Source organism: Anopheles stephensi, chromosome 2 (assembly GCF_013141755.1).
Source record: "Anopheles stephensi strain Indian chromosome 2, UCI_ANSTEP_V1.0, whole genome shotgun sequence".
Lineage (NCBI taxonomy): Eukaryota > Metazoa > Arthropoda > Insecta > Diptera > Culicidae > Anopheles > Anopheles stephensi.
This window is the reverse complement of record NC_050202.1, coordinates 14,771,934-14,796,238: the sequence shown is the minus strand read 5'-3', so window position 1 is coordinate 14,796,238 and position 24,305 is coordinate 14,771,934. Positions and strand designations below refer to the sequence as shown.

The 24,305-nt window shown below is 46.7% G+C and overlaps 1 protein-coding gene across 13 annotated transcripts in view; it reads right to left on the bottom strand.

Moving 5' to 3' along the window:
- LOC118504184 (disco-interacting protein 2) overlaps window positions 1–24,305 on the bottom strand; it is a 126,541-nt gene that overhangs the window by 11,068 nt on the left and 91,168 nt on the right. For 2 of the 13 annotated variants that reach the window (XM_036038343.1, XM_036038345.1), the window contains exons 2-6: window positions 17,341–21,154; window positions 9,775–9,852; window positions 6,452–6,784; window positions 4,117–4,662; window positions 528–656 (exon numbers count right to left, since the gene is read on the bottom strand). In XM_036038343.1, coding sequence (XP_035894236.1) covers window positions 528–656; window positions 4,117–4,662; window positions 6,452–6,784; window positions 9,775–9,852; window positions 17,341–20,968 — 4,714 coding nt within the window. In that variant the 5' untranslated portion in view covers window positions 20,969–21,154. The remainder of the gene's footprint in view (window positions 1–527; window positions 657–4,116; window positions 4,663–6,451; window positions 6,785–9,774; window positions 9,853–17,340; window positions 21,155–24,305) is intronic. The other 11 variants (XM_036038349.1, XM_036038356.1, XM_036038344.1 and 8 more) reach the window with 10 other exon arrangements.

Below are 24,305 nucleotides of genomic sequence, written 5' to 3'. Positions count from 1 at the left end.
TTTTAAACATATCCGATCTTTTCTATTGAACTTTCGTACTGGCCTTGGCGTACTGCTAAAAACGAAACAAACGGTTCCAAATTACAAAACAAAAAGTGGAACAATTTAGATTGTCTACTCCTAGGCGAAACTCAAACTACTCGAAACTCCGAACGGAAATCATTTCATATTAAGAAGCACGAACTGACGCTAACATGTTGCCATACGGGGAAACAGATAAGACACTGTACAATCGATCAACACGGATACAGAGGTTTGTCAATGAATTTCGGAGAAACGGAAACTATGTTAACTATCTTGCTGCATCGATACGTAACACGTAGGTGTCGTGCAATGGATGGCCAATTGAAAGCATGAATGGACACAATTTTTGTTTCCGAAAGCCTGTGCAGTAGCAGTGGGAATGATTTGGAGAGCGCATTTGGTATGGGGAGCTAGCGCCCTTCCGCGTGGCGGCGATGCTTTGCCTGCTGTGAACTGCGCGGTAATGTATTTGCTTCTGCAGCATGTTGGTCGTGTGCATTTACCTGAATCGTCATGATCGCGCTCAGGACTGCGGTTAAGCACCGAGCTTCGTTTGGATGGCATTGGCAAGCTAGGTTTGGGGCGGTTTTTGAGTGCAGCTAATGCTTGTTGTACCGCTTCCTGGCGTACTTCTGCGTGTGCATGATTCGAGATGGAGTCCATGGATTACGGATACAGTTGCCATGTGGTTGTTGTTCGATTCGGTATGCAGTCCAGTGATGAGCATGATTGTGTGTGTGTGTTTGTGTGTGATGTTGACGGTGGTCGGTAGCATGATTTGGGGCGCAACACATTGGAATCCGGTGATAAGCAGCGATGATGATGGTTTGCAGGGATGATGATGATGATGATGATGGTGATCATGATGATGTGGCACGCACACAGTTCGACACAAAGAGGAAGAGAAAAGAGAGCAAATAAAAAAACAAAGGGAAACAATGTAAAAACAATGAGCTTCGATCATTTACGGCGCATGATGCGGACATTAAGGAAGGATACAATATTTTTGTGGGGAGCTACGATGAAGAAATAGACAACAGAGATCTTATTCGCTAGTTTGTTAGGGATGACGTGCCGCTACCGCGCATCTGTCAAAAGCATCATCAACTCATCAAGATGTTGGCGTGTCTGTTTTACGTGCTCGTACCGCCGCCTGGGGATTGATCAACCGACGATCAAACTGAATGTTAGTTTAGCTTCGACAAGAAGCTACTAAAGACGAGTCGTGATGAAGATGCCTCTTCCCCTGGAGGCTTGGTTATTTCGCCAGCGGTTCTACGTCTAGCGTAGGCTCAAACGACAGAAAGCTGATCGAAGGAAATGGGTGTTAATAATTTTTAATTCACAATCCATAGAAGCACACGTAGTGGACTCCTATAAAAAAGAATATAAAAATTTACACGAAGCATTTCCCAATTCGTGTAGGCTGTAAGTCATCAACAGCAGTGAGTTTTATAGTAAAATAATTCCTCACGATCACGACCGACGTGGGTTTACCGCATGTATCGCTCTTTTGCTCGACCATTTAAAACCTTTTGATGACATTTTAATCGAATAAACTACCGCGAGTTATGTCCAGCGTGGATAACTCTGCCCACCACTCAAGAGGTTTATTAGCATTTTACGAAACATTTCAAAAACCAAAAAATTATTGTTAAATTTGTTAATAAATTACCCTGCTCAAACTAAATGACATACGATGGGAAAAGGTTTTGCTCATGTAAAGCTGCCAGCTGTGTACAAATCCTTGTCCCATTGCCATCTAGGGATACTGGAGGAACCTGTTCCACACATGCATATAGAGTTTCATAAGTTAGAAGTAGCTTTCGTTTTGCTAATCTCTTTTCCGCTAGTCTCTACATTTTTATTCCTCACGAGTTTTGCGTAGGTGAGGTAGAATCTTGTGATGAGACAGGGTCTGCCCAAAGTCTGCCGTACCACCACCAGGTGCTGGTTTCACCCACGATTAATCATGTTCGTTCAATGCCTCCCGGCTCTAGCCAAGCAGGCACGCCATGATGAACTTGATCGTCAGTTGTCAATCAATCCCGGGGGACACGTAATCGGACGACGACTCGGTGTAGGTTAAGACGCTCGAGGGAAGGTTCAATCAACGCGGCCCGTCTCTAACATACGATCATTGGCGATCGTTCGCCTTCCTGGTGATGGATCATTTGAACGAGTCTAGCCCGCTAAGCACCCTCCCCCCTTCTCTACTCTCCCTTCAGACACGATTCACCCCGCGAGGGAATGGATTAAATGGAACTAAACGACTAATATTGAAGCTGAAAAAAAATTAGCAGAAAAAAAACTAAACCAGGCACGCTAAGCTAACTTTCATGCATTGAACGATGTACATAGAGAGAGAGAGAGAGAGAAAAACTGATACGTAACATGCAAAAACGAATTGAACCATTTAACCAAATGCACCGAGCGTCACAAACATGCACAATTTCTCTAACTCTATGTTGTGCACTCATTAACGAGTAATTGGCGGTGGAATGAGATCTTCATGCTGATCGATGGGGTGGTACCATCGACACCACACGCCATACGCCAGGGTAGAGATTCTTGACCAACCAACAACTCCCACAAAACGGCTCGTCGGGAATTTGGCCGATAGGTTATTGGCTTTGTGCAATAGGCCCGGCCTGCCTTCGGTGGCCCCTCAATCAAACGTACGTAGGAGGTTTGACTGGAACACTAAACACTTTTTGTGAGACGATTTAAAGCTGTAGCCTAAAGTCAACGTTATCGACGTAACATCGAATCATGCATGCACACACACACAGACACAAAGTATCATCAGCTAAGTAGCTAACAAGCATAAAAACATAACATTAACGATGTGGTAGCCCCCTTCGGACGGTAAGGGCGGCGAACCCAGGACGAGACTAAAATGCCTTTCGTAAATGTGCAATAAAAATTATAGATCACACCTTGAAGCAGGCAACACACGCACAGTGCACCATGGCTCGTTACTGTGGAGTAATGCTGCCGCGTGAAAACAATCGTTCCCCAATCGAACTCAACGAAGTGGATGAACGTTGTTACGTGTGATTTTTAGGGGCGTTTTGTAACACATCGTCAGGGATCTTTGGACAGTTTTGGGAAAATGATCCTGCAAATTAGGTAGCGTTGTGCCGGGGGATTTCTTAACCTTATAATCAATCTGTACATTAGTGAAGAGAAACATTACAGCGTAACGTAAGCATTAGAAAGATAGACTTGTTTTTTCGATTAGTTGCTCCTTACTTTTGACCAAGAAAAAAATGAGATGTGACTTTTTAAAGTTTGTTAAAAAAAATCGATGTTGAGGGATATTTTTTCCAGGATTTAATTTTAATTCATTTTAAGCTATAGGTGTGTCCAGATTATCCTCAACAGTTACGCTTTCAGTTAAGGGCTTCATTTCTCCGGAAGGGAGATGATATTGTGAAGTTAAAATGGATTATATTCAATGATCAAGAAGAGCCTCATCATGCTCGACTTCTTCGTTCAGGGATTGTGATTGTGAATAATTTAATGAATGGCTGAGCCTAAGGTTTTGATAGGGTAAAATTTACCCCAACAGTTTCGTTTTCATCTGGGATCTCCATTTCTCCAGAAAGCAGATTGTAAAGTTCTCATTGATAATATCCAATGATCTGGAAGAACCTCAAAATGTCCTACTCCTACGTTCAGAGGTAGAGCAGATTTTAAAGGATAATTCGCCGAACATTCCAATAAAGTTATTATAGTAAAGGGCCTAACATCTCCTGACAGCATAGGACTATGGAATGAATGGTCCCCTAAATTTGTCTATCTTTTTAATGCATGCGTTATACCGCACGTTAGTAAGATTAGATTAGTAGACAGTGTAAGAAGAGTAGAAAAATAGAATAGAAAGGTACGGTACGATGTAGTAGGAACAGAAACCACACCAAACTCGCAAAATGCAGAGATCAAGCCAAGAAAGAAGTGTGTTTGTGAAGAATTTTGATACAGTTTATAGTCCATTGTCCTCCACATTCCCGGACACGGATGGGATGGGGATGGGGCAAAGAAAAAAAAAAGGACAAACGGGAGTGAGGATTTTTTTCAATGATTTACCACTGGTGTAGCGACTCTCGTGCCGTCCGATTCTTCTATTATTTCTACTATTCTTGCCATCGGGCGGCCCACCATTCGCCGGATTATTACTTGTCCGATCCGTGTCCGGATCCGGTGGCTGTGCACCTCCGCCCATCGGCTCAGCATACGCTTTCGGGCGCATTATCACAGGCGTGTCCGGTGCAACCGTTGCGGTCGGTGGTGGTTGCGGAGAGATGCGCATCGCTTTGAACAGTGCATCGGCGGCGGCCGCCACCAGTGCGCTCGAGTACAGTCCGGGTTGTTGCTGCTGTGGGGTGTGTTGCACCCCACCCAACGATGGCACAACGGTACTGGTTGCTGCAGGTGGTGGGGGGATAGATTCTGACCGTCCGGGGCCACTAACACCACCACCACCACCACCCGAGGACGTGGAACCGGACGAAGTGGTTGTGGAGAGCAGTGCGTGCCGTTGGCGCAGTAGATGATGAACCGGTATACCCGAACCGGGAGGTATCGCTGGCCGGAGCAATTCTTCCGGCTGCAGCACATCCGGTCGTCCCGTTGCTGTGCAGTGATGTCAAAGCGTGCATAGATAGGGCGTGTGTAGGTGTGTGATGGTGCAAACCGCGGCCAATCGATGTCGTCCAGTAGCAGGATGAAGACGATAGTTGGTGGTTGTATTTTTTTTGGTGCGGATGTGTGTGTGGGCGATCAGTGCAATGTGTTTGATATTTGTATTTTCACCAGGAAGCGTTTTGATAGATAGTTTGATGTACGACACAACACAGTGACAAATGGAACAGCACACAGCGCATGCACGACAGTTTTAGGTGTAAAACCAGAAGAAAAGAAACAAAAATATGAAAGAAAAACAAAACACACATTAGAATTAAAAAAAAAACACAGTACAAAATAGTACAGATTTTTCAAATAAATACGTAAAAATTTAGAACTACAAAATAAATTTAAACCGCATCTTATGAAACATTGAAATAGTCCATGCTGGAAGACACGTTCGGTTTTACGGTTATAAGGCTCTACGTAATATATAAATATAAAGAAGAGGAGTTATAAATAAACCAAAACCAAAACTAGTATACGAAATAAATGCAAATTTATTCTATCATTCCTAGCGCCACCACTGATCAAACTGCGGGAATTTAAACGACTCCCATCAATCAATGGGCAATAAAGTACCAATGAAGCGGACCCCTACGCGAGCGCCGGCGCACTAAAGAAGCTAATGTTAGTGAACTTCGCCAAACATGGCCACAATTAGTGCTAATGATTTATGTCGTAAAGCAGAAGATAGAAAAATATACGTTTTAAAAGCAAGATTGATTGCTTAAGATATTTTTGTGGGATTTAACCTTGCCTTTCGAACGGGGTTCTTTCTGGATAGGATGCATCCCACCAAATGGTCATATTCGAAGAAAAAGGGTCTCTCTATAGCATTTTGGGGAAGGAATCTTTCAAGGATAATGTTCAAAAATACAGGAACCGAAACTGCAACCTTGACGTCCCAAACACAGTCAAAGATTGAAGTCATCTAACTGGAAACCCAAGATCATCGCTGAGCTCACAGTTAGTCAGGGTAGCTATTACCGCTAGGGCGCCGCTGCAATCCTATACACGTGACGTTTTTCGTTTCATCTTCCAGAAAAAAAATCCGAAACGAAAATAAACATAGAGAACCCAAACCAACAACGTAAGAGAAGAAGAAAAAAATCATGCCGCTACAGGGCTCAATCATAAACGGAACTAAAAATCTAACCAAAAAAGAGATGAGTTTTAACGGGTAAACCCGTCTAGGTTTGAAAAGAAACTCGTTAGCGGGCGAGACTCTACAACCCTGGGCACATGGAGTTGGCACAGAAGGGATCATCCCAAAAATGTTCTCCCCCCCCTCGAAAAACATCGATTAGTTTTGTCTGAGCTTAGGGAGGCTTGGGACGCTTGCTTACCGGGCCTCCCGAAGCCGGAGATCAAATGAAAGTCCATCTCTCGATGTACGATTTGTGGCGAAGATTTGGTTTAGCTAGCTGGGCGCTATGTTGCTGGTGATCACCGCTAGAGGATCTCCTACTAACGGGATGGATTCTAATGCTCCGTTAGCAGTGACTGAGGGTAGTTAAACGAGCATTATGACACACCGGTTAATGCGTAGCGGAACCATCAGTAGAGGATGGGAATTAAGCGGGACTTTTGCTGCTATTGGGATATTGGGGACACGGAGCCCGCCACGAGGACTACAGGGTCTTTACTAGCGTGATTGCCAAACAGAAACAGTCTGTAGCGGAGCGACATCCTACCAATCGTACTACAACAACTACGTGTATCTCGTGTCTCTAACCTGAGTGATAGCGCTTCTCGTTGTGCGTCACTTTGCGTTGCGTACTGCGACGCGTGCGATTCTGTTGCAGTTGCTGCTGTTCCCGTTGCTGATGGGACGAGGAGTGGTGATGATGACCACCACCACCACCACTGCCACTGCTGGTTCGATCATTTCTATCCCTACTACCACCGCCTCCTCCCCCTCCACCACCACCACCACTGCCCGATGAAGCAAAGATGTTCTGCTTCTGTTGCGATGCTGGATGATGCAGATGCGACTGGATGTCATTGACGTAACCGGGGTTACTTCCACCTCCTCCTCCTCCTCCTCCACCGCCACCAGAGCCACTCCCTAAGGTTAGAAGTTAGTAATTAGGATGATACAAGCACACATATACACACGCTCACACGCACACAGGTACACCCAACACCACTAATGTACTTGTCCCAAAGGATACAGAATATCTACCGGTGCATCTGCAAATCTGCACGTCGCCTACAGAAGCGCTTACTACACTGCTTACACTAAAACCCCCTTTTCTCAACATGCATTTCCCCCCCAAACCCGTTTTAGCTTCTCCTGGCGATACGCGCCATTTAAGTTACTTTCTTTTGCGAAAAAAAATTCACTTCTCCTTCTGTTTGTTCAAGCAGGATCGACATTTCGTCATGTCACGGACGAAGATGTTGGAAGATCACTTCCGAGCTTGCAATTGTTGGTAATTTTCCACTTTCTTACACCTAATGAACGAACGATACGATCGGTTGGGCGTGCAGTTTACGTCCACGTAATGTGTTTCCCTTTTTTTTTTTGGCGCAGTGGTTTTTTTCCGGAGTAACGATTCGCAAGCATGGTTCAAGCGAGACAAGTACCTCGCCGGGTAACGCGCTTATGATGGTTTAATTTGGGGACATTACTTTCTAGTTTTTGCTGCTTCAAGTTAAGGTTATGCATCAGCAACGATTGTCTTTCTGCAGCATCATAGATGATATGTCTAGTTCTGCGCAAAAGCTCCAATGAAAATGATTAATGATCACGAGAGAGAGAGAGAGACCTTCCAACACTGTGTGACTTTGTAGTACACAGCCCGTCGTGTGCCGAACCTTATGAAAGGCTCTTGGCGCACGTGATAAACAAGATTGGGCGTAAAAATTAGGCGCCGAAACCAATTCTTGCGCACTGTACAAGTCACACGAGCCACACGAAAGCCAAACAAATCCAAAACTCGTAGCATGCAATTAGCCCAACCGATTTGCTGCTTCTGATTGTCATTTGTTCATCAACCCACCGGATTGGCCGCTCTCGAGCCCCGCGGAAGGAAGTCGTAAGCAACCGCGGCGCTGCATTCATAACAATCGCTTCCTCAATTTTGGAAGTTTCGTCTTTTGTTTTGTTGTGATATTTCTTCGGCCACCAACAAGTTGCGTGACTTTGGGGGTCGCTCTTCTTTCAGCGCAGCGGAAAAAGGTAAATGTGATCGTCGCCGTACCGCCACACATGGCGGTGTGTCCCGGTAGATGGAGCCATTAAGCGACGAATCGAACACCAGGCTAAATATCAAACCAGAAATGAAGGGAAAGGAAGTCACTTTCGGCACCACGCAACACGATCGTCAACATTCCGACGATCTGAGCCCCCCACAACGGTAAAGTTAGTTCTGGAAGTGATCATCAATTCTAATCAAGCTGCAAAAAGGAAAAAGCACAAAAAAAACACTGTTCGGTTACATGTATTTCTGGTTCCTCTGCATGATACATGCGTGCAATACGTTCACTTTGACCGAAGACATTTAGTAGGCTTGACTACGTGCCGGAGAAAGGTATGTTTATTGCCCTTCGTTCTGTGACTAATCACTGGAACATTTTTACCCATTACAACACACGCTTGTTTTATAATGAGAAACAAATTTCTTAACAGAACTCGCTAATGATACCGCACGTCGTACAGTGATGCATTTGAATGCCGTGAAGGATAGCAACATTTACAGGGGTTGTTCATACCTCTCAAGACTTCAAACAGCGTACAAATTATTTCTATTATTTAAGAGCTTTTTCATTCAAAACCTTTCATAAAATCAGCCATCATTGAAGGTTGGCAGAAGTCCCAGAATTGTCCAAGTATAGTCCAAGTGTGACTTTAAACTCTAGTATTGAAACTCTGAAGTCCTAAAATATTCTGTTGACTATTAATCTTTATATGCTCTTGCTAGTGGATGTATGTCCCTCTCTACCTCTCTCTTCTTGGCCTAATGACCTCTTAAGATCATGCCTGCCATTTCTGGCTTACTAGACTTAATGATATCCACGCAGTTGAATAGTCAGTCCTTACTACGACTGAACGATCTAGCTGAGATTTGAACTCCGGTCCTGCCCTATGAAGATCGGTGTACCATTGTCGCCTCTACCACCGGTCTTTACCTTACCAGCATGAAATTTTAACATTAATTCTAACTTGCAAAAACCCTGCCATTCACCACACCCTTATCAAGACTTCGCCAAAGCTTACGGAAACCAAATCCGAACCGGCAACTGGTTGGGATTAAATGTTCCTACCACCTTTGGAGTGGATCCTCGCCACAGTATGCTGTCGGTGGCATTTGGCACAAACTCGACCCTGTCTGTGAGTAATTGTGTTTGTAAAAACTCTGGGTGCCGCGCCACCATAAATCAGTATTATCCCATACCGCGTCGTACAACACGCTTATCGAACACGCTGTCAACACACTCCGCATTCCGCGGGAGACGACTTCGGCGTTATTACCGCTTCTTCCGCAATGTTGGCGGCGGCACGCATCTAACGGAGTGCAAAAGCGTTTCGCAAAAGGTCAGCGGTACACTGTTAACAGCGGAACACTGAAACATAACATGCTTGCAACATTAAGCCATTAACTGTTGCCGCAATCTATCGGCATTAACTGCATTTCAGGATGCGAATTATTTTTAAGTGCGTCGTGAGAAAGTAGAAAACGTTACCAACAGACTTTGAAGCTCGAAAGAAGAAAAATTGGTTTAAAATAATGAGAACGATTGTGACAGTTGCAAACTAAAATATCTTTCCCGTCGTTTGATTTATAATGTCCCTAGAGGGTGACCACTTGGAAGTGATCGTTCCAGAATAAAAAAAATGTCCTTGTTTTGATCGTCCCAATTGATGCAATTTAATCATTCTCCCACGCGAACATGTGCGAGTACCGAAATTGGGCCCAGTAAATCATACCTCTCGCACTGGGTGGTACAAGCTCGATGGTTTGTTTGGCTTTGCGTTGATTTTGTTTATTATTACGGAAATACCCACTAACCAGTATGCGAATTTCAGAGACAAAAAAAAACATTGGTACTTACCGTGCTGCACATTTTTGGGCAGATATGGCTGCAAGAGTCTTGTTCGCTTCTTTTCGTATCCTTTTTGAGTAATGTCGCCTGTAAGAAGAGACAGAGAAGGTAAACGGGGGGAGGAACATAAGTAATGGTTCGGCTTATGGAGGTTGCAACACGCACGGAGAAGAATAATATTTTAGTAAAAACGGGTTGTATAAATAAAATATTAACTTCAATAATTTCATGTAAACTTCCCAAGAAACGATGTATGTCGAAGCATGTCCGATTCTCAGAGCTCTCACGCACGCAACCTTTCCAGATGTGCATCAAGAGCTCATCGGAAGCTGCGCAATAAACCTGTTTTTCGTTGCTGTTCCAAATTCTTCAAACATATAATCAAAACTTCACCACATACCTGATGCTTTGAGGTACGAATTATACCTTTCCCTGTAAAGGCAGTGAATGGTCATCTTTGCCAAGCTGTTCGGATGTCCCATCTGACATCCCTTTTCTCATTGCCACTGCTTTAGTTTTCGGAACCTTCGAAACATACATTGTTTACTGCAACAAATAGCTACAAAGCTGCTGCTCTTAGTGTTCCACCAGCGGCAAAGCATTCGTCCGTGGTCACCATTACCTCTTGCTCCATAAATCATAACGCACTGCACTTATTGGCTTTGCTGTGCTGCTGCTATTGCCTTTGCTGAGTGCCATCGAGTAAGGCAACCCAATAATGGAGGTACGTGTTGCGCGAGATGTGCGAGAAAGCGCAACACTGCTTCTCATCTTCGGTACGGTGCCGGCGACTTGCAAAAATTGATCGAATAATGCTCCGCATGCTAATTGGAGCATTCGTTCGTGGCCGACTTCTGATCGGAATCATCTCTCCCACAGTCCGATGCCTTTCGAAAGTGGCCAAAGTACTGAAGGTTAGTACCTGAGCTGACTGACTGGAGCTACTACATGCATGATTCGATTGGCCTCGGGTTTTCCTTCCTCGCGCTGAGATTAAGCTATCAATGTTGCGCACGTTTCGGTGGCCAACAACGGGAAACGACGGAGGAACTAACCCGGACGAAGAGTCATGTTTTCGGAGCTCGGGAGGAAGTGGATTTCTAATTTCCACGCTAAATTTGACCACTGTTTCCGTCCGCCATTTAAGCTGCGGAGCGTCCGCCGGTCCAGATGGCTTTTGTGCGGCTAGCTGTACTAGTGGCGTTAGCTGTACCCCTTTCCCGCGTGAAGACATACGGAGAACATACGGAACATCCAACTAAGCTGCCCTGCTAAACTGGATTTATGTACCACAAGCTGTCTGGTACTCATCTGTACGGACACGGCCGGTTTTTGGGAGGGCAAAATTAGGCAAAAGCTTAGAGACGCTCGCAGCTGGAGGAAATCCATCCGGCAGGTTTTAAGATGCAGCCGAAGGTGCCGAACTACTTTCCAAATGGTCATGGTCATAGATTGACCAATTGTCGATGCGTGAGGTGAACAATAATTTGCAACTCATTGCGCTAGGTACCGTCGCACCACAAGAGGTTACTTACCAGCGACTAACGGGTTTCGCTACCGTTGCGCGAGTACGCTCCTTCCTACCCAACCTTGTGTACTGTGCTACCTGACCGATCGACAATTCAATCTTCGGCGAAGAACCTTGATTAAAGTCCACAAATTATTAATTCTCGTTTGGAAGCTGCTTTCTGCTACTACGCTCCATCTCCAGTGAAGTCTTCGGCGTCTTGAGACAATGTTCGATCAACGATCAAGCAGCCAGCAGCCACAACATGAAGCTGACTGGTAGGAAGATTTACCAAACGCGTAACCTTGACTTAAAAGGCTACAAAATTGCGGTACAAAAAAAACTCGTCTTGGTCTAGGCACCTAGTGGAGGTTCGAACGCATCGGCAGTAAAAGAATGGGAGTCATCCATGCTCGGAGGGAGCGCTACAGAGCGCGTTGGATGTTCTTGGCCGTACTGAATGGAAGGAGAGGTCTAGGGAACACCGTAATGAGCAGGTTTATGCATGGCAAGACGCTTTTGTTGACGTCCTACAGGCCACGCTGTAGGTGCATTTATAACGGTTGCGAACTTGTCCGATGTCCGAACCGATGTCTCGGTGTATAACGTTGACCGGACACAACCGGTATATCTAAACGATGCGTGGCTCTGGATGCACTACACCCTGTGGTGGTGTTGTTCGCGAGATGCAATCTTCTCGCTCTTCTCGCTTGTTTGTGGCGTTGGAGGAGCAGGAGGCTACTACCACCTCGCAGCAACCCACGCGCGCATGTAATGGCGATTCTAGTACATTGTTTTGTCATGCGAAGGGAAATTGAGATCGCACCGTTGGCCGTTGTTTATTGGCATTTTTAATGTTCGCTAATTGCACCCCGTTTCGCACAACCTGTGCTCCGTCGCTTTCACGCTCGTGCACTTCGCCAAACCGAACCGAATGAAGTTGTGCGTGATGATGCCACACGCTGCTGCTCGCGGCCCAGGGGTGTGAATGGGAGCGAACTCTCGTTAGAATCGTTCGCGATCCGTTGGCGACTGCAGTTTTTAGCACACCATGCAGGGGGGTTTTTTAACATAAAATACGTAATCGACCACCCCCGGATGGGAGGAGATTCGTTCATTCTTCCCCCAAACAATTGAAGGTTACGCATGGTATGGAGGTAATGGAAGTCTTGAGGACCGGTAAATGACCGAACTTAATCTGAAAGTTCAGCTGGAGATTCCAGTACATCTTGATACATTTAATGAAGATGTGCTTCCAACGAGGTACAAATATAGGAGGCCATACGATGTGCATTAAATATACATACATTACGCGACGAGGGACTAACATCATCATTACAGCCTCACAGTTATTCTATCCCACTTTACATTACTAACTACCCGTGCTTCAGCAGCACAAAAACGGCGCCATCATATTAGAGTGCTAGATAACTATTATTCCCTTCAAGCTAATGAAGTTTACCTCGAGTAGTCGCCCAGATGAGGAAGTGGCGTGAGAGTGACCCTCAAGGTACTGGCAAAAATTGATGTCTTCTTCATCCCACCATCAATTGTCGTAAGCGTATGGTGTGGTGGTGCGGTTTTTTTTTAACAAATAAGCAGAACATATTTTAGCACGTACAAAGAAGGAAAAATCTTCACGAACCTTCTGCCGATGGCGGCGTTATTTTGCATTTCATAATGTCTGCCACGGAACTGAAACGTAATTCAATTTGACCGTCGTGAAACAGATGCTCAAATAAACGGTCCGCCAAACATGCAGATTGCTGCTGTAGGTAGAGGATGTTTCGAGTTGGCTGTTGGGTTTTTGCTCGCCTACATGAAGTCTGTTGTAAACCAATGAGAATGTAACTGTGCGTTGACGTTTTGAATTTCGTTTAAAGTATTTTTATTTTATTTCTACAAAGTCCCTAGTGCACTCTGAGGTTTGTCATATGAAATATGCATAGAGGTACCTGGTGCCTCGTTCCCAAAGACATACAAACCATTTGTCAAATGAGCGATTAGACAGTAAAGCCATCGTACATCTCCTTATCTCTTCCGCTTCCTCAGCATGGCGACTTCAGTGCATTTAGTAGCATTGCTAGCATTGCCTGTTGCGGAAATGTGCAACATAACTCGAACCTGCGCACACAACAGCGGCATTGTGCAATGCGAACTAATTTCCAACGGCATAATTACTACCGCGTTTACTGTCGCGTCGTGTTTTCGAAGTCTGTCTTCGCAGGGGGCAGGTAACGCGTCTCCAAAACAGCTGCAACACATCTGCAAGTCCCATTAGCTTGTCCGGCAGTTGTCGCTGGATTGCATCCAAAAATAAACCGGCCTTACGCAAGCAGCTTCCCCGACAGAAGACAACTCAAATTACACTCCAAACTCCGAAGCATACGGAGACCGTGGTTCCGGACTTCCAACACGCGACCCAAGGGGTAATGTCCGAAGTAATCGGTTCTAGTCCAACCTCTTGTCAACGCAAGCTATCGACCCGTAACCGAGTCCGTTCGGGTGGGAAGTGGTCCAATCTTGTGCCAGGTGGCTGCTAACTGGAATCATTTCATCCCAAAACACGCCACACACACACACACAACGTCGATTTCTGCGACATTTGAAGACCTTTTTTCCGAGGGGTAGAATAATGTCGCGTTTCTTTTGCTGGAGTTGTCTCCCACGAAAAAAAACCTCCGACGCCGATGACTTCAATTTGTCGAGCGTATCCACCATTCGGCGAAAGAACTCCGGCTGTGGTGCGCAAATCAAAGTTTAATGGTCACAATAACGAAACCGTTACCACGAAAATCGTTCCAAGATGCTAGGTTCTCCAGATGAGAACTGGCACCGGGACACGATGTTACTTAGTCGCGTTAGCGATTTCGGTATTAAGGGGTTTTCGTTGATCGAGTTTTTTTTTGTGAGCTCGGGATCATTCTAAGCCCTAATTCTGCACAGCAATACAGCAAAAATTGGCTGCTAGTGCGAACGGTATTTCTTCAATTTTGTCTAAACGGCTACATTGAGATCAGTGTCAGTTGACCAATGGGAAAGTAGGTATTAAACTGTTTTTTTTTTGCCTGGTGCCATTGGAAGCCCCAGAAACTCTTGCCCATTTCATCGTTTTCGCTCAACGTTTTGACAGTGTGTCGAGCAATCAATCATTGACACCTTTCAGATACGGCGATTGCGTTCCAGTGCGTTCCCGACGGCACCGAGTAGTGATGCGGAACGGGCAAACTTTACTGAGCCGGCACAGCGACACATAAGCCCTGTCCTGTCTACATGCAAATACCTCCACCTCCAGGGTTGTCTCCTGGTGGGAGGGAAGAATTATGGCAGGACAAGAATTATGCCCAGTTCCAGAATTCATTTGCGACCCCGGCACGGAACGATTCGGACCGTTCTGCAAAGAACCATTGCGAAAGACGTGCGTCACACGTACGCCAAAGGAAAAGCGAACCTTTTCCATGCACACCCGACGGCAAAGGTGGTTAGGTCGAATAGTTTATGATGATTCACCGTAACGGCGAATCATTCGCTCGCGCAACCATCTTTGGTTGTCCACGGGTGTTGAAGTTGGCTGTGAATCTAAATCCATAAATTGTGGCACACCTCTTGCCAAGAATTCATCAACTTTTGCAACCGAATGGGTGGGCCTGGCAAAGGCGATAGAATAAAATTCAGTAACTTATGGGAGGATTCGTTCACATATCTCATACATAATCGATCGCTATGGAAATATGGTAAAAAGCTTAATCCATATTAAACTTCGAAACGCTCCTAAACGCCTGCATCAACGGCGGCTTAGACTTCGGACGATCGGAAATATGACGATCGAATGGATAGATTTGCATGCGTAAGGGGTCGCAGTGAAAAGCTGCATCACGTTAATGAATGAAACTATTCTTGGAACACGCGTCCGATACGATACTACAAGATAAGTAACATATTCGGTCCGCCGAGTGTGTCCGCCAGCGAAATGAGACGATGTTTTAGTATCTGACCATGTTCCATCACCCAACGCAAAGAACATGCTTATCTGGGATCGCAAACGATGTGGATACAAGCACTTTGATAGGTTTATGGATCGTAAAAAAGCACACACACACACTCGCTCTACAACAAACCAACGAACTGCAAGCCCTCGGGCAATCGTAACGCGGGACCAAACTACACTGTCCTACGCCCACATCTCCGGCAACACCATTCCTGCATAGGCGGAACGGTTCCGAACGGAATGTACTGCTTCTGCATCACATCTGGGAGATCGGGTGGGTTGCAGGATGATGTTTGGCTAGACTGCTGGCTTGCGCCATTGACCTTGACTAACGATGCCGCTTGGTGGAAACGATCGGATTAACACAAAAGTGATTCGATGTGGAGTGAATTAAAGGTATACTTTATGGGAAGGTGTCACTGCATGTCTCGACGAATGCTAGGTGTAGAAGCGAAAATGGTTCAACAACACTAAATGTTGCCCAATTCAACATCAAGTCGGGAGTTTTAAAGGTTGAGTTGTATAAGAACGTATTTAGAAAGTGAACGGTGTTCTGGATCGCGCAAAGTCATAAGAACAGGATCCAAACATCAGTGATTTGCCAATATGGAAGATTAATTTTTCGTCGGAAAAATATGATGTGATTAAGCATCGTTGTTCTTACTGAAGTCAAAGGCACTCCTATGCGCTGAGTTTTGCTTATATCTCTGTTAAGATGATAATGTTATTTCTTATTCATGCTTTCGATTTAGTACAATCAGATCTTTGTCTTATTGATCGGTCCTCAGATATTCTGTGTAGATCACGAACATCAAAATTCAATTGACACACATGACACAGCTCTAAAAGATAGTCTTAGGATCAGACTTGCGTTGTTAAAAAACGAAGTTGTTGCTCTATTGGTTCCGGGTGCGTTAAGTGACAAATGGACTCTGGCTAACATTTAAATGTTTTATTCAGACATTCGTACGAAATAATCCATTGCTAATTGATTTCAAGCCACTCACTCATTACTTTCTAATTCCTGATGCAAACATTACGCATTTTTTGTCTATTAAACAGGTATAAATTTATATCAATGAAAGCCTACGATGACCGTTCAATCATAAGCTTCTATAAGCTTCCATTGCAAATGCGATCTTCTACAAAATATTTACCTTCAACCTCACATGTCAAGGTTGAATGGGCAACTGTGACCTCGCCGAGTGAATTGAATTTGTTTTTAATTCTATTAGTGACCGCAAAACCAATTAGTGGCCACAGGATATACCACCAGGCACCATTTCATAACATTATGAAACGTACTATGGCCATAGATAAGCGTACTGAATCACTTAGCCGCTTCTCTGCTCGCTCAGTGCGACCATCTTCCCATCCGCAGCTACAAAGCTACTCGTGGCATTTGTAATGCAGATGTAGCGGGCGCTTTATTTGGGGATGCACGTTACAATGGCCCACCATACAATTCGGCAACGATTTAACGCTTGACTTGAGCCAAAACACCCAATGCCAAACAGTTCTCGGGTGGACGAACCGGGCAGGGAAGCAACAGAACCCTGAAGAAAAAACAGAACGTGGGACGTAGCTTTAAATTGATTTCCTTTGGCGTGAAACGTTCACCGTTGTTGTTTTTTGTTTTAGTTGCCCGCACAGAAGCTAAAACTACTTATCATTTCCGATTGCAAGCCATACGGCTGTCATTTGTTATGAGTCGGCGGTAGACTGAAAGGTTTGCTCGGTACGGTTGCTAAACGAATAAACACTAATGATGATCGGTCACCGACTATGATCGGTCCCGTTTCCTTTGGTGATGCTGAGGTTTTTTTTTAAGATCTTCTTCCACATTGGCAACATGATGCGGGCCAATGAGAAAAACCTCCCGACACATTCAACTGTCACTGAAAGTCAAGACAAATAGCTAGCTAAGATTCATTTGTCTGCCCTAATCTCCACCAGCCGCGTAGCTGATTTACTCCATGATTTATGACCCCTAAATCAAATGCATTTATATCACGGCAAAAATCACACTGAGCTTCAGGTGAGCTTGCATCATAAAGGAAAACTTCCCGGTGTCACTTACCCCAGTAGCTGCCACGCCGCAGCGTCGAATGATTTTTCCGCACGGTACGCTTTTTGGACTTTTTTCGCTTCACTTTCTTCTTGTGGTTCACGTGTATGATGTTGATATCATTGTAATCAAACACATCACAGTAATTCTCATCGTTCGCATCCACTGCCTCCTCCTCCTCGTCCTCATCGTCATCCTCATCGTCTTGCGAACCGTTCTCCCGCTTGTCCCGCACATCATCACCTTGCTCACCGACGATCACTACCTCACCGTTTGGACCGTACACACGCTTCGCACCACCCTTCAGTCGCGGTCGGCTCAGACGTCCGGAGTCCTTCCCCTTGGGCGACCCAGAATCTGACCCCTCGAAACACTCACAATCACTGTTCATCTTGTCACAACGCGTGCAGTATAAGTTATCACCCAAGCTGTTGATCAAGAACTCATTCTCGCTAAACTCTTCATCGTCCTCCTCATCCTCGTCCTCGGGCTCTTCGTCGTTATCTTCACCATCGTTGTTTTTACCCATATATAGATGGCGCAGTGCATTTCTCGCTTTGTCCCCGTTAACGGACGGGAAAACGTTTGCCAGCGAGATTTCATTCTGAATCGCACCGGACGATCGTATCCGCTTCAGGTCATCCCCAGGAGCAGTCGTCAGCTGAAAATTGGAGTCACCGAAGGGAGCAGATATTGAGCGCTTGTAAACGAACGATGGTGTCTCCTTGTAGCGGTTAACGAGCGCCGACTGGTTGCGTTTGCTGAGCAGACTCGAATCATTCCGTAGGAACTCTTCCTCGGTGTAGTGTGCACCGCCGCCACCACCACCAATCAGTGGTTCCAGAGCGCTTCCGAATGGGCGAACTTCGTGAAACAGTTGCTTCCGACCACTAGCCGTCGTCGTCGAGTGGGCACTGCCGGTGCCAGATTTGCCGGCTTTGGCCGACTTCCCCTGCCCGATGGAACCTCCGGCTGCTCCGAGACCACTTTTGCGCTTGTCCGGATGGGGAAACATAAACTCCAGGCCGGCATCCGTCTGCTGAAAGTACCGCTGTTGCAGTGCGTTGTTCTTGAAGCGGATCGTTTCATTCTTCGTCACTATGAACGTGTCGTAGTAGTCGTTCTCTTCATCCTGCTCCTCGCCAGCACCGGCCGGCCCAGGTCCAGCAGCAGTCCCTCCAACGTTCGCTGTATCCGATCCGAGTATGGCAGCCCGACCCGCTCCATAATCCCGATAGAACTCCTTGATAGCCGCTTCATTCATCTTTTTCTTCTGAATGTAGTAATGCCGCAAGCGCTTCAAATGTTCCTCGTAGAACGCTTCCAGATCGTGTATTTCCTGATTGTATCGGCGATCGTTGCAAAAGTTTTCAAAGTCACGCGCAAAGTCGGGTGCTTCCGGTTCGAGTGTTTCTGCGCTGGGCGGTTCGGCTATGAAGTCATCGCCCAGCTTGCACCAGTTCTCATCGTACAACTCCCGGAAGATGTCCTTCCCGGCGACGCGCTGCTTGCGGATCGATTTCTTTCGCTTCGAGGAATTACGCTGCACCACCATTACCCGTTTGAAGTACCCATCGCGGCTGACGGCTAGCTTCGGTGGCTTGCGTCGCTGCAGTAGCGTTGCCTTCTTCGACTTTCGACGGAACAAATTCTTCGGTTTCGTTAGTGTCAAGCTGAAGCCCGAGTCCCGAGAGGACATCGATTTAAATGATTCATTCTTCACCTTAGGCGGTGGCACTAAGCGTGGCCCTGCGGTGGAAAGTATCGAGTCTTCCTCCGGGTGCTGGCCAAGATTTAGCTGCTTCCAGATGCGCCCGGTATTGATCGAATAGAACTCCTTGTTTTTCGTGAACGGATTCTCCTTGATTCGCAGCGCGTAGGGTATACTGTTTTCCGGCGATGGTAGTTCCGCCTCATCGTACAGTGTCTGATCGTAGAAGATGTTGTTCTCCTCCTCGAAATAGTTGTTCGGATAGATAAACTTCGGCTCACTGGTTGCTGTCGGATCGGTACCCTTGGGAGTGCGCTGAAGTTCAAAGTTTTCATGGCTCTTAAACGTATGCTGATTCGCATCCTCCACGTCCAGCGTGCCCGTCTTGCTAGTCGTTGACTTTTTCGCCTTCTTACGATACTTGTTCTTTTGGTTCTTCAGCTCCAGCGTTCCGTCCGTCGCTGCACTGGTCAAATTTTGCGTCGAGCCACCCAAACCGTGGCGCAAATCTTTCTCGTCCACCTTGATGTCGACGTCGATCAGATCGAGCGCGGAATCGTTGCTCAACTGTCGGTTTAGATTATCTTCCGGCTCCTTAAGGCCTCCGCTGTCCGACTTCGAGCCCGAGTTCTCGACCCCATCCGCCTCCTGTCCATCCATCGCCGGGATGCGTATTACGATACCGTCTCTCGATTTACTGCGTATCATTTTGAACGTTTGCGTGTTAATCCGAGGAATTCGCGAAGGACTCCGCTGTCGCTCACCGGTGTTCGTACCGGAGGACGGTGGGACAGGTGCCAGCGTGTCCTTTACCACCTTCACCACCTGTGGCTTATTCTCCCGACCGTGCTCAGCTTCCTCGGGACAGTTGTCGAAGCTTGTCTCCAGGTACCGCTCGTTGACATGGGTTGTGGATTGCATCAGTGAGTTAGGCTCACAGTACGTCCGGATCGTTACCAGGGTGGGCAGCTCGTTGGTGGCCGTTTTGCTCGTACCGGTGCTGAAGCTGCTGCGGAACGATTTTTTCGACGACGCGTTCGTGTTGTTATTGCCCGCGTTCGTAAGCGTATTGCTTTCGATCGTGAATGTGCTGATGCTGTAGAATGACTTATCGTCCGCCGTGTCTTCGGCGCCCTTCCCGCCACCACCACGTACGCTACCCTCGATCGCTTCATCTTCCTCCGGGATAGCATCCGAGCTAACGTTTATGTTTACGTGTGAGATATTCTTCACCCGCCCGGTATTGCCCTGAGCATCTGGGACATGTGGTTTCGTCGATTTCACCTGCCGCTCCTGCGAACCCGATGTGATCGTTTTGCTGCTGAGATCATTATTTTGTACTTCGTTTTCGAGAGATTTCCTTGGAGCTGCCTGTACCTGCTGCTGGGAAGCACCGAGCGACTGTTTCGATGGTCTGGGCGGTTTCTTGATCTTGATCTTCTCTACCTTCTTGGACACCTCATACGTCTTTTCCACGAGGTTGCGATTTTCATTGATGTACCGATCGTTGATCTCCTGGAGGGCGCGAATTTTTTCATCCAATGACGCATCGTTCGACTCTAGCTTCTCCTCGAAGGAGAGTTCCGGTGGGGACGCTCGCTTCTGCATCGAAGAGGACGCACCTGTCTGCACCTCCAGAGCATCTTTCTCCTGGGCGCTTTCCCCATCTCCGTTCACCTTTAGCTTCTCGGGTCCCTTCACAACCTTTGCCTGATCCTCGAACTCATTGATGTTGACCAGATTTTTGGTCGATCCTCGGAGTACCGCTGCTGCATTGCGCTTGCGACCTCGCTCGAGATAACTTTTCCGGATGCTAATTCGCTTGAACGAATCACTCCGCTTGAAGCTTTGGTCGATGTTGGATTTGTCCTTTTGTTTCTTTTTCGTCTTCAGCAGGTTCCGGATCGATTCGAATGTGATGGGCTTCATGGTTCATGCACCACCATGCCTGGATTTTGCGGGAACGATGCACACTAGATGAGGATGACGCGCCTTCTGCAACGTCCACTAACACCAACGCGGATGAAGTTTGGGAGTTACGGAATTCATTTTCGAGCAGTGCACCCTTCTAGGCAGCGTGCCTATCGTTTCGTTGGGGTTCAGTGACGAGATTCTCTGTTAGGATTAGAAGGGATGAGGATATTCGAAATGTCGATGTAGAAAAAAAAAAACACTGCTGTCAACTTCGGTAGATGTCGCTCTAGTGCAACGACACGACGACCACAGGTTTGTAAACACAACAAGTGACAACTTCAAGCACAAAAACACACGGGAAGACGGGCTGCTGTATATTTTGTCGTCCACCGTACGAACTTCGAACACTCAATCACATACGCCGAGCAGAGTACGCGACTAGAGCCGCTCGCGGACCGATCCTTCCTCGTTATGACCTTGACGTGGACTAACCGTTAGTGGCGCCTGGCTGCCTTGGCAAACAGAGACGCACACAAACCGAGCGGCAAACCAGCGGGAAAGTGAGCGCTCTCGTGAGCGCAAACTCAAACAACGCATTTTTTCGGTTTTTTTTTTTCGTTCACGCATTGGCAACATACGCCACTTTCCTTTTGCCTCACAGGCGCTACCGAGCTTCCAGTGGGTAGGCGATGAAGTCCGAGCTCCTCGGCGCATCCATGTGGGGGTTGGCGTATCAGCCAAGGGGAAAATTTTACATGGCCACCGTGTCTTGTAAGGTGGAAAAGTTTCGAGCAAAAAAAAAAAAAAACGGTGCACCACATCCACCCCGGCCGTGTTTGCCTTCTCCGCCGCAAACAACCGACCAACCAACATCCACACTTCTGCCGAGCTCATCACCGCCCGCACGCGTAATGAGCGTTTTGCATGTACGCGGAGCCAAACGCAAATGTGATCTGCTTTTTGTCGGAGCTAATGAATGAAAAACTTCACCACGGCTCCAACATACCATGTGCCCGGCTCTCTCCACATGGGCCGCCGGTGGGAAGAGAAACGTGTTGGGTGAGCGACGCGCTAAATACTTGCGCCACGATCGGGCACGGTACGATGTAATACATTCGCGGACACAACAACCAAAGCCTTTGACCGATGTACCACCAGTACTGGACCGAATGTTGTCCGTGCAAGTTGTTGAACTCGCGAGACGTTGTTCTCCCATTCCATGCTCTACCCGGGCATGAGCCAACGGTCATTCGCTTCCACCATTGGTTGGATTGAAGATATCGTCCGGCGGAACGTACCCAATTGAGTTTTACTTTTTGGAGACATCAACCGTGTTCTGTCCAGTTATGCGCAACCTTCATCGTTAGAGGTTCTGACGTATAGGATCTAAACGAAGCGCAAAAAACTATAATCCCGAGCGCGAAACGGTAGATTTCCGCCATACTTCGCTGACCAGAACACACCAACAATCTTGGGGTCCGGTTGTTGACTCATAAACCCGTTCTACAAGACTGGCCGCAAGCCACGAACGGTACCTTAGAGAGCTGATACGAAGCTTCCCCGGGGAGGTCATTCCGAAATCAAATTCCGCGTGCAGTCAAATATCGCACGATCGCTGACTGGAGCCCTGCCACTGACGGGCGTCTAAATATGGCGTCTCGCTGTGTTTAGAATCACGCTTCAAGATGTTTATCGAAACATTTCGCAAAACGGTGCCGCCGTGCACGACCCGAGCGCGAAACAGGCTTCATAGCAGCAGTTTTACAGCTAAAAAGTGGTCAAGGTTCTGGCAGTAATGATGCTGACTACCAAAACCCAGAATTTGTAGGTGAGAAAGGTATGCAAATGGAAGTAGCTGGCGAATGGAAAACCGCTTGCAGGGATAAACTGTTTGACACAATTTTGGAAGTCCGAGAGAAAATTTACCTGTGCTAGGTACAATCTTGGTGGAATCTTGACTTCAACCAGCTTCCCCACAACCAGAAGGCATCGTGCGATCAAAACAAATTTCTTTTTCGAAATTACGTCCATGTCTAGGTCACTTAAACACGCAGTGGAGTGCATCCGAAAGTTATTACCAACACGCCGAGAGCCGGTGCAGGTCGATGCTTATCATCCAATCATTACTCACAAAATGTTCCTCGACGCCACCACTGTTACTAGCCCATTACTGAGACGCGCGTATCTCTCGCCCTAAACACTGCTATCATTGCATCCGATTCTAATTTCCCATGGCCCTCCTGCGGCACCCATCTTGGGTATCATCTTTACGGTTCTCTTTCCGCTAATGAGTCCCTGTGATCGGTACCACGTATCGGCAGGGTGTACGTCCAGCACTGGGGACATGAGGCAGCAGCGAAAAACGGTTCCATATTGAAACGCAACCCCGTACCGTACCACCCGGTTTTCCCTACAAAGCTAGACATTTGGTTCCAGTATTTCTTGCCCAACTTTAACTCTCCGTTTGACGTGCGTACGAAACGAAACAAACTACAAAAAAAGGCTGCTGCTACAGGTTTGCTCGTACTGCTGTGCGCCTTCGAAATGTGGCGTGTGTACCAACTACTGGGAACCAAATATAATTAGGTCAGTCATGAAGAAGTCTCGTGAGGTACCTTCGAGCTATGCAAGCCGCGCTCAGCGACCTCACTGAGTGGGTAATGAACAAAAAAAAAACCAGAGCCACATCTAAAACTAGGTTTCATGAAAACAATCACGAACCATCCTCGGACCAGTGACCGGTTACATCAAAGGCCGGCTAAAAATTACTCTTTCCTCGACAAACGGTCATGCTTCCCAAAACCGAGCGCGAAGCATAAGTAACGCGTGATCTCGTGGTTCGATCTTTTTGATGAATGATGGAATCTCCAGTATTTTTGCTCTGTTGGCAGATCCGATCCAATCGATCGCTCCCGTGAAGTTGCTAAATGGGGTCTAGCTTTCCATCGTTTAGGCAGGACGGGGGATTAAAATCATCCACTCCACCGAGGGGATCAATGTAATCCACAGGTTCCTGATGCTCGTCCCATCAGGAAAAATCAATTGGACAAACCCCTTTGGACGCGATCTTCACTTCACGAGAGTACGGACCGGCGTAAGTGCACCGCGAAGAGTTTTGCACCCTTTCCAGGAATCTCGACGCCAAAACTCCATGCTCCAAAGTACCTTAAAAAGATACCGTTAAAGAGATTGAGCTTCTCAAAAGAAGGTATCCACTGCTCTTGCTGGACTCACCACCAGCCCAGACGAACCAAGTCGTAAAACAATCGAATAAAAAGTTAGCGCGGATGTGAAATGACGAACTGGGTTTTTTTGCGTGAAGTGGACAGCAGGAAAAGCAGCTGGAACATTG